Source organism: Monopterus albus, unplaced genomic scaffold (assembly GCF_001952655.1).
Source record: "Monopterus albus unplaced genomic scaffold, M_albus_1.0 scaffold40.1, whole genome shotgun sequence".
NCBI lineage: Eukaryota > Metazoa > Chordata > Actinopteri > Synbranchiformes > Synbranchidae > Monopterus > Monopterus albus.
Genome location: NW_018127920.1, coordinates 5,244,203 through 5,254,836, shown reverse-complemented (window position 1 = coordinate 5,254,836; position 10,634 = coordinate 5,244,203). Strand labels below are relative to the sequence as shown.

General features: G+C 39.5%; 1 protein-coding gene across 1 annotated transcript in view; it reads left to right on the top strand.

The window, feature by feature from the left end:
• LOC109959625 (disheveled-associated activator of morphogenesis 1-like) overlaps nt 1–10,634 on the top strand; it is a 60,640-nt gene continuing 50,006 nt past the window's right edge. The window contains exons 1-9 of the mRNA XM_020599142.1: nt 1–397; nt 3,478–3,704; nt 3,808–3,897; nt 4,291–4,362; nt 7,274–7,368; nt 7,493–7,712; nt 8,061–8,174; nt 9,565–9,675; nt 10,247–10,350. Coding sequence (XP_020454798.1) covers nt 1–397; nt 3,478–3,704; nt 3,808–3,897; nt 4,291–4,362; nt 7,274–7,368; nt 7,493–7,712; nt 8,061–8,174; nt 9,565–9,675; nt 10,247–10,350 — 1,430 coding nt within the window. The remainder of the gene's footprint in view (nt 398–3,477; nt 3,705–3,807; nt 3,898–4,290; nt 4,363–7,273; nt 7,369–7,492; nt 7,713–8,060; nt 8,175–9,564; nt 9,676–10,246; nt 10,351–10,634) is intronic.

Sequence of the window (10,634 nt, the reverse complement as noted above, 5' to 3'; positions counted from 1 at the left end):
ATGACCTTACAGGAGGAGCTGCAGGAGGCCATTAAACAGAATGTCTCTTTACAATTAGAAGTCCTACAAGAATATTTAGGTATACTGGAATGGCCACTATTCAAGGAAGAGGAGTCCAAGGAGACAACAAACAAGCCAAAAGAAGATGGAAATGAGCTGCATGATTTAGAGGAGAATGCACCTGTGATGGAGATGATCCCAGTGCAGGAAGAGGAGTACATAGAGGAGTTGATGGTAAACCTGTATTTCCTTATCACACCTGGCCTGATGGAAGAAGAACCAGCAGGCTTCTGGGGGGATGGAGGGGAAGGAATGACAGAGAATGCAGAATATGTGGTGGTGGATGAGTGGGATGCAGAACTGGATTTCGAGGAGAAAGAGAAGAACAGCAAGAGAAGTTGGAAAAGAAAAAAGAATAATTAAAATGCTACAGCTAAAATGCATAAAGTAGAAAGTAAGATATTTAGTAAGTAAGGATAATCAGAGGATGATTTATGTGTGTTTTGTTTACAATAACTACTATTTAGATGTGTAAGGTAAAAATAAGAAATGGTTGTATTGAAAAATTTATGAAAGTGATTTTACATTTAAAGTGAAATGTGTAAGTAACTAAAAGAGAAGTGGATAAAGCTGAATCACAGTGGGAGGAAGTAAGTTCTGGGCAGTGTACTGAACCTTGATGGTAAAAGATATGAAATAGCTCTGAAAAACAGGACTGTGTCTGCCAAGAAATGTAATAGTGGAAAACAGTAGCATCTGGTTGGATGAAAGGACAAAGCCTAGATGACAAGAACCCTTTAAAAACCACAAGAAAAAGAGAAACAACACCCTGCTCAGCAGTTGCTGCCGGAGGCCCTGTCCAGTTGTTTTCTTACATCCTGAAGACCAAAAAACTACAGGGAGGCAGGCCGAGAGGGCATCTCAATTGTGGCTTCTTGCTGTGGGGGAGGAAGGGATGGAAAAGAAGACAGGGTCACTACCTAGGAAATCAATGAGGGACAATTTAACTCTAAACTCCACCTCACAGTAACCAATGTGTGAATCCCCACCTATAGGAAAATCTATGAGGGAAGGATAATTTTCAATAAAATCCCATAATCAACAACTTAAACCCACTGAGGACTAGAAATCAGCAAGAAACTCTTTGACTTTTATACAGTGATTGAGAGCTCAAATATAACTCAAATATAATTATGTTAATCAGTATAATAGTTTAAATTGATATTTAGAAATAGCTGTTGATTTATTTAGTTGTAAGCCAATCAAATAATAAATGTTGATGATCCTGATATTTTATCTTATTGCTTGCTGCTATGCTGTAAATCTTTTAAAATTTATATAAAATTTCTAAAAGGTTAAAACCCTCTCACTCTTTTTATTGAGTCGGCTTCATTATTATTACTATTTGTTAAGCTGGTCGGCTCTCAAGGCGTGGAGGACCCCAGAGGCAGGACAACAGATAACCAGCAATCACAGTAATTTACTTAGATTTTTAATGAACAAAGAGAAGTGTAAGGATGCCGAGACTCAGGACGTGGTGTGGGGGCAAAGGCTGAGGACTCAGGAGAATTCTTCAAATCAATTCACAGGTTTTCAGTGATATTAAAGTCTGGCGATTGGGAAGGGCATGGTAAAACTTTGACCTTATTCTTTTTAAATCATTCCTGAGTTGACTTTGCTCTGTTCTTTGGATGATTGTCTTGTTGACGGATTCACTGCCTCTTTATTTTTAGCTTTCTGAATGATGGTAGAAAGGTCTGCTTTAGAATCTTCTGATACTATGCATTTGGATCCTTTCAGGTGTAATTTTAGCCCATTCTTCATGGCATACGTGTTCTAAGTCGACCAGATTGCTTGGTTGTCTGCTATGTACAGCCTTCTCCAAATCAATTCACAGGTTTCCACTGATACTCTAACTGAGAGCCATTGGGAAACTTGCTCAAATGTAGCCTTAAGAGCTACATAAGAATCCAAAACACCAAAAAAAAAAGAAGAAACAAACAAAATAAAACTAACAAAATAACAAACAAACAGCAGGGGACCTGACAAAGTCCTTAGAGGTAACTGGAAGTCCACATCTCCACAGTCGAGCTTAGTCTGCACAAGCTCCTGAAGTTTGCGGACAACACAATGGTCATCAGTCTCATTTGAGATGGTTACGACTCTGCATGCACACAGGAGGTTGATCAGCTGGTCCTCTGGTGTGGTCACAACAACCTGGAGCTGAACACACTCATATTAGTGGAGATGACAGTGGACTTCAAGAAGAGATCCCTCCCCCAAACTCAGCAGCACTGTATCAGCAGTAAAGTCCTACAAGTTCCTGGGCTCCACTATCTCCCAGGACCTGAAGTGGTTGTCCAACATTAGCACCATCATCAAGAAGGCACAGCAGAGGATGTACTTCCTGACCTGGTGCAGGAGGTCCAACCTGCCCCAGGAGCTGCTGATACAGTTCTACAGAGGAATCATCGTCTGCTCTTTGCTCCTCCATCACTGTCTGGTTTGGCTCAGCAACCAAACAGGACAGGTACAGACTTCAGTGGACAGTCAGGACTGCAGAAAAGATCATCATAGCAAGCCTGGCCTCCAAGGAGGACCTGTACACCTCACGGGTCAAAAGGAGGGCAGAGGAGATTTCTGCAGACCCCTCACACCCTGGACACAAACGGTTTGAGCTCCTCCGCTCTGGGTGGAGCTACACATCACCGTACACCTAGACAACCAGACAACCAGACACCAGGACAGTTTCCTCCCCCAGGCTGTTGCTCTGATGCAATAGTACAATACCTTGTGACTATACTTTTGTATATATTGATCTGAAAAACCGCATCTGTATATATACTTTTATATTTATAAGTACTTTATTTTTGTTTTCCTAATGCAAATTTCTTTTTCTGGCATGCACATTATTTTTATTTCCTTGTTCTCTCTCTCTCTTTTTATCTACTTGTCTTACTCATTGCCTTACAAAAAAGCATTGTACATACACACTGCGAGCCGTTGTACCCAAGTCAACTTGTACAACACACCTGGCCAATAGAGCTAATTCTGATTTCTTTAATTAACAGTTGCATTATCAAAATATCTTGTGTTTAAAGCTGACTGATTTTGTCCTGTGGGTGGTGATACAGCAAAGATTATGGGATGTCACACAGAGGTGCAAAGGGTTCACACTCTAGGGAGCATGAGTATGAATACCTCAATCGATCATATGTAACATTTCCTGTTTAAAAGAACATTCATTTGTATACAGTATTGGGAGATTGCAGTACTAACAGAACATGATATAAATCACATGTCAACTAACTTTAGAAACTTAATATATAGGAAATGTTTTTCAAAGACTTAACACTTTCTGCCATTAGTTTCACCAGATGCCTCCTTAGCTTGGATACTGTTATGTTTTCTATGTTTGAGCAGCTCCTCAATAATGCACTCAGTAATACTCAATTCAAAACTGATATTTCATTTCAGCTGTCATCTCCCTAGCCAATACTTCTGGTAAAATCCTCGCTGCAACCATGGCAACTTGGGTGAAGCAGCCCCAGGGGCGTAGTTTATCCTCTCTCTTTTCTTGCTGCCTCAAAAGAAGTGACCAACCAGAGATCAGCTATGTCCATGATAATGTCACCACTGCACTGGAGCCCACCCTACCTATGCCCCCTCTTCAGGAGCTAGACTCTGTGTTCACAGAGCTAGTAGTGAGTACCAGATTAGAGTCAGTGTTCCTGTGTACTTCTTTTTGACTTCCAACATCCAGATATATTCAGCAGCTTTTTTTCTTATCTTCATCACCCTATCCAGGACGAGCTGGACCTTACAGAGGAGAACCGAGCGTCCATGTTTGCTTTACCAGCAGAGAAAAAATGGCAGATCTACTGTAGTAAGAAAATGGTAAGAAAATATAAGTTGAAATATTTACATCCTGCTGCGGTTTATAATTTAATAGTGGGCTTTTGGGCAACTACTTTTAGGTAAGAGTTGCTACCACTTAAATGTTCAGTATGGTTTAAATAAACTACATTGTCCAACATGTCTGAACATGGCTAAAGCTGTCAAGGATAAGGCCGGTCATTTTCTCAAACCCAGAACCTTCTTGCTGTGAGGTGACAGCGCTAACCACCACGTCACCTTGCCACCAACATACCACATATCCTCTATAATACATTCCTTTTTTAGAGTTGCTGCAGGTTCTCATTTTCTCTGTTTGGATTTTAAAAAAGGCAAATAGGAAGCAGATGGCATATTAATGTGACTAATATGTGCCTGTATATCTGTGTCTTTCAGGAGGCAGAGGAGAATAAAGGAGCAAGCAGCTGGCCAGAGTTTTATATTGATCAGCTCAGGTCAATGGCTGCTGTGAGTACTGCTACCCACCTGTTTTATTCACAGATTATTACAGACACATTTACTTTATTACCAGTAGGCCAATTCTGGTTTATTTGTATATCACCAAATTACAACAAAAGTTATCTCAGGACACATTACAAAGTATATGAGAAAAAAAAATACAATGAATATCAAAACATATTTCGCTGGAACAATTTTACACATGGAGGCTTTGTGTTTTATCATTTATTTAATAATAGATATTGTCAGATACAGTCATGGTAAAAAGACTACTTCAGTTCTACAGTATGTTTTATTTATCAGGGTCTAAAAACAATTGTGTGGACTTCATAAGCGTCTACAGTGGGTACGGAAAGTATTCAGACCTCCTTAAATTTTTCACTCTTTGTTATATTGCAGCCATATGCTAAAATCATTTAAGTTCATTTTTTCCTCATTAATGTACACACAGCACCCCATATTGACAGAAAAAACACAGAATTTTTGACATTTTTGCAGATTTATTAAAAAAGAAAAACTGAAATATCACACGGTCATAAGTATTCAGACCCTTTGCTCAGTATTTAGTAGAAGCCCCCTTCTGAATACCTTCCGTACCCACTGTATAAGCAAACAAATAAATATATAACCTCAGGTGACACACCCACACAAACACAAATCTGTATGTGGTTACTGTTTCCCAAAAAGTAAACCAATAAAATAAAATAAAAGTGCATCCTTCCTACTTCCACACTCATTAAGAGGGTAATAAGCACCCAGGAATTACTAATTAAACTCTCAAATCAGCGATGTTCTCTGGAGAGGATCTGGACTTCACTGTCCTCAAAAGAGTGTCCTTTCTCCTTCTGGTGGAGGTGGACTGCTGACTCTGGTCCACTGGAGTTGGCCCTCCTGTGTTGGGCCATGCGTTTGTGCAGCGGCTGCTTAGTTTCACCAATGTACAAGTTGTTACACTCCTGACTACACTTAATTTCATACACCACATCACTCTGTTTATGTCTGGGTGTTTTGTCCTTCGGGTGGACCAGTCTCTGCCGCAGGGTGTTCCCTGGTTTAAAGTTAACTGGGATATTGTGGTTGTGAAAGATCCTTTTTAACTTCTCTGATAAACCAGCCACATAAGGGATGACAGTGTTATCCCCTCTTGTTTCTGGTTTCTCCCTGTTGGTGTTGGGCCTCTTCCTTGCTTTGGTGAAGGCCCACTTAGGGTATCCAGAAGCCTTAAGTGAGTTCTGGATGTGTAGTTTCTCCTTCTTGATCCCTTCTGCAGTTGTGGGCACTTCCTCTGCCCTGTGATTTAAAGTTCTGATAACTCCCAGAACTGTTGAAGTCTCTTCGATGAGAAGTGAAATGTCTTCTACCTAAAACTACATCCAGATTTCTTCTTCTAAGCTTTTTCATCATTAAACTTTTAACTTCCATTTGTACTTTTCAAAAGATTAACATTTATTTGAATCTTTGTTAAAATGGTTGAAAATGAGAAATATTGTACATTGGTCTCTATGAAGAGAAAGAGTCAGGGGCTGTAGTGGTGATATCACACCTAGAGTGGGGAGGCTGTTGGATTTGTCTAAACAATTCTCTCTAACTCGTCCTCATGACCACAGTTTTCACTCCTTTTACATAAGTTTTTCACTGAATTGTAGACACATCTGTGCTCTTCCTGACAGTAGAACTGTGGAAGCAAATGGTTTCATAGAAGATGCAGTGAGCTGCAGAGTGACATGAGTGTCAACGAACTGTCACATTGTCTCCTATGTAAACAGTATTAGGCAGGTGGTCATAATGTTATGCTGATTGGTGTATCACCAGAATGATGTGAGAGACTCAAAGGGCCTCATTTTGAGGATCCATGGCATCTGATCAAGATGTACTGGTGCAAGCGGTGTTTTGGTGTGTCCATGTTTGACGATGAGGAAAAACGATTCAAGCACCCATGGGAGTAGTGCTGTGGAAATGCCACCACAGTAGCAAAAGGGCTGAACTTGATCTCCTCATTAAATCAGGGGTGTGTTTTGGGTGTAACATTCAATTATCCAGCCAGTGTGTGACCTCACGTCCATTTTAACTAGCAACAATGACTTGAATGTTTGCTGGTCAGTGGCGCAGTCACTTTGTGTACCCTCATATAACCAAAGCACCTGAAATTTACCTGGGCGCATCTCGTTTTCATCCGGACACACCTGCCAGCGTGAAGTCGACAGACGCTGCTTGGTAAAAAGGCAATGTGATGCACATGTTGTGAAAATGGTAACTGCGCAGGCAGGAAATTACGAACCACAGACCTGCCCAGCATGTCGTGAGTTTGGTGCAAGATAGGGCCCAAAAACTCCTACAGAAAATGTTTGCCTTCATGTTACTGTTGCTTTCCCACCTAGTTTCTGAATGTTGGTTTACTTTTGGGAAACAGTGACCACATATTGAAATCTGTTATGTTTTTTGTTTTAGATGAGGTTTAAAAAAAGAATAATAAGTTGGTGTGTAACACAATTGTTTTTAGGCCCTGATGAATAAAAACAGAAACTGAAGGAGGATGTGCTTTCTTTTTGCCATTACTGTACACAGTATTACTTATGGTGAATGGTCTTGTACTTGTATAGCGCTTTTCTATGCATTACAGTACAGTCAAAACGCTTTCACACTACTTGGTCATTCACCCATTTGCACTCACAAATGCTCACACACTGGTGTTATCACTGGGAGAAACTGGGGGTTCAGTGTCTTGCTCAAGGACACTTCAATATGTTGACTGGAAAGCTCTACCTCCTGAGCCACAGCAGTATGCAGTACGTGTAAACACTTTATGTAACATTTTGTTATAGTGAAGAGCCAAAGCAGCAGTTTGGCTAAATGCTCTCCTCTGACAGTTTGGCATTTTGAAAAGTTGTGAGGCACTATTTGTTTAACCCATTTCTTCCAGAGGAGAACTCTGCTGGCACTGGAGGATGAGGGAGAGCAGGAGAGACTGAAAATCGTAGATGGTTTAAAAACAGCATTGAGGACACAGCCAATGAGGTTCGATTCCAACACATACATTATTCTGACAATGTAGAGGTTTCACAGAGTCGTTGCACTTTCTCCCACACTGCAGTGACTGAAATGATCACTTTAACCTGTCAATCTGATCAATCTCCCTCAGGTTTGTGACACGATTCATTGAGTGGGATGGCCTGTCTTGTATCCTAAACTTCCTGATGTCAATGGACCATGAGACCACAGAGTCTCAGATCCACACCTCACTGATTGGCTGTATAAAAGCTCTGATGAACAACTCCCAGGGCAGAGCCCATGTCCTTGGCCACTGTGAAAGCATTAATATCATTGCACAAAGTCTCTCCTCTGAAAACATCAAAACCAAGGTAGGTAGGACACAAATTGTGCAGACAACACTTTCAAACCTTTGTATACTCAAAAAGTTACATGTTTTAAAAGTTGAGAGCAGTGTTTTGACTCAGACTGGCCTCACACTTTACAACAATCAGTACAGCTGAGAGACACTGGCCCTGTCCCATGTCAATGTGAGGTATCAGACAAAATGTAAAATCTTTGTTAATGCACCTTTATCAGGTTTCAACCTAAATATTTCTTTAAAATTATTTAACTGAAGACAAATCTGTACTTTCATCTTTAAAAAGATCATTCACTGGGTAAGTAATCATGAAATGTGTTCTCCTTGATTGTAACCAATCGTTTTTGTCTCTTTTCAGGTTGCGGTGTTAGAGATCCTTGGTGCAGTATGTTTGGTCCCTGGGGGCCATAAGAAAGTACTAGAAGCTATGATGCACTATCAGAAATTTGCCTCAGAGAGAACACGCTTTCAGGTCCAATTTTATTTTATTATTTTATTTAATTTATTGCAAATTAATCTGATTCCCTGACATGACCCATAGCATACCACCTTGCTCAAACAGCTCCTTAAGAACCCCCTAACCCTAACTTCCCTTAGACAACATAACTGCAAAACTAAAACAGTAAATTAAAATGACAAAATAATATGGTATTACATTGTTTTGGGTGGTTGATAATTAAACATTAACACTTGACTGGCCATACTGTCATTTGGTGGCTTTACCATGAGCTGCCAAACTATTTTATATCCACATTAAACTCACTGCTGAGGGTCCTCAGAAATGGATGAAAACCAATCTTTACTTTGCTTGTTAAGAACAATAAAAACTAATTAGCTTTTCAGCATGAGTGTATTCTGTATGTGCATGATCAATGATTACTACATCAGTAAACTAGACTGTAAAATATGACAGTATACGTTGTTTGTAGCAGCAGGTTCTTACAACACACTGTTACGTCTTGTAGTCTGGTAACACCTAGCCAGTGTCGTAATTATGAGATAAGGAAAGGAGTAAGTAACAGGACATATTATATTGGGGCCCAAAAGGAGAAGATTGGGGTGAACGACTAGGTGGATAAAATACGTGACTTTTGCTAAGAAGAGTCATTTTCAATTCCAATGTGTTTTTTGTGTGTGTGTTCCTAAACATAACAACAAAGCCACACACTGGAATTGAAGCTGGCTTTCCTTAACGAAAGTCCTGTGTTTTATCCATCTAGCTACTGTAAATGCAACCAAGTAGTTTTTGTGCCTAACCCTAACTAAGGAGTTTGTATGGCAAAACATAATGAAGCTGTGATGGTTTCATAATCGTAACATCATATTTATGACAGTTTCTAAGTAGCCCACTGCTTGTGTTTATGGCTGTTTCTATGATGACCAAAGTTTGTAAAAGTTGGTAATGTGACATACTGTAATGTCATTAATGTTGGCAGAATTGTTGCAAATCTTCCCACTACCATAGGAGTGCTATGGATCGTATGGGAGGGAAGGGACAAACGACCATGTAGGTTGTATAGGTTGGAGGAGTTGTTGCAATAAACTTACAATAAAAATCCAAAAAACAGAAGTCTTTAAAAATAAATATGGTACATTCCCCTAGCACTTGCAGACTTCTGGGGAGTGCACCCATATGTCCGTGAATCTGCAGGAGTGTCATTGAAAACAGGTGGAATCAATTTTCTCAGTTAAACTGGCTGATATATCAACTTCCCATATCCAATGTGTAGCAGTTTTATATTAGACTTTCCAGTGATGTTTAATTCTTTAGTTAAACTGATGTCAACCAAATTTTAAAAAAGACCAAAAGCACTGTATACATACAAATGGTGTAACTTGAATATCCTCTATCTTGTGTGCAGACCCTGCTGACAGACTTGAGTAGATTCACAGGCCGCTACAGAGATGAAGTTAATCTGAAGACCACCATCATGTCCTTTATCAATGCTGTGCTCAGCCAGGGTGCAGGAGAGGTGGTGAAAAAACAAATCACTCTGCACACTCTTATAAGCACAATAGGTTCATTATATTAAATATCTTGGAAGATGCATGCAGGTGTTAATTCTATATTTTACATGAAAAGACCAAAACCATTGAGCATTACATTTCTCAGTAACTTCTGACTTTCCTATCATGTATGATTTTTATTTTTCTAACCAGCTGTTACTGAAATGGTATAAAATCTTGCATGAGTGGGGGACCTTTTCTTTGTGATGTTCTAGTGTGTATTTTTGGCAGCAGGACAGAGAATGTGAGACTAAACAAAAAGATAAACTGCAACCACTCACGCACAACCATCTGTTTTAGATTTTTCCTCTAGGATCAGTTTGTGTTTGTATAAATGTATCTACTGTAAAGCAATTTTTTTTAATAAGACAAGTGCCTTGGTATTTTTTGTTTGTTGACTTCTAACTAAAGCAACTTATTTTTATTACTACCTGGATTTACTTAACCTTTGTTCTCCTGTCCTCTGTTCAGGTAATATTTACTGAAAAGATCACTATGCATAATGTGACAATATTGTGTGCATGTGTCTGCTTTCAGACCAGCCTGGAGTTCCGTATCCATCTGCGCTATGAGTTTCTGATGTTGGGCATACAGCCAGTGATCGACAAATTACGTTCCCATGACAATGATACCCTGAACAGGTACATCAGGTGCACAAAACATCAGTAACAGTATCAAAGAACAAATAGTTTAGGGCATTGGTCAGCAACCGCTACTACCCAAAAAGCCATATTTGGCCAGGAAAAAAATATATAGTATGTATATATATATTTATATATACTGTATATACAGTGGGTACGAAAAATATTCAGACCCCCTTAAATTTTTCACTCTTTGTTATATTGCAGCCATATGCTAAAATCATTTAAGTTCATTTTTTTTCCTCATTAATGTACACACAGCACCCCATATTGACAGAAAAACA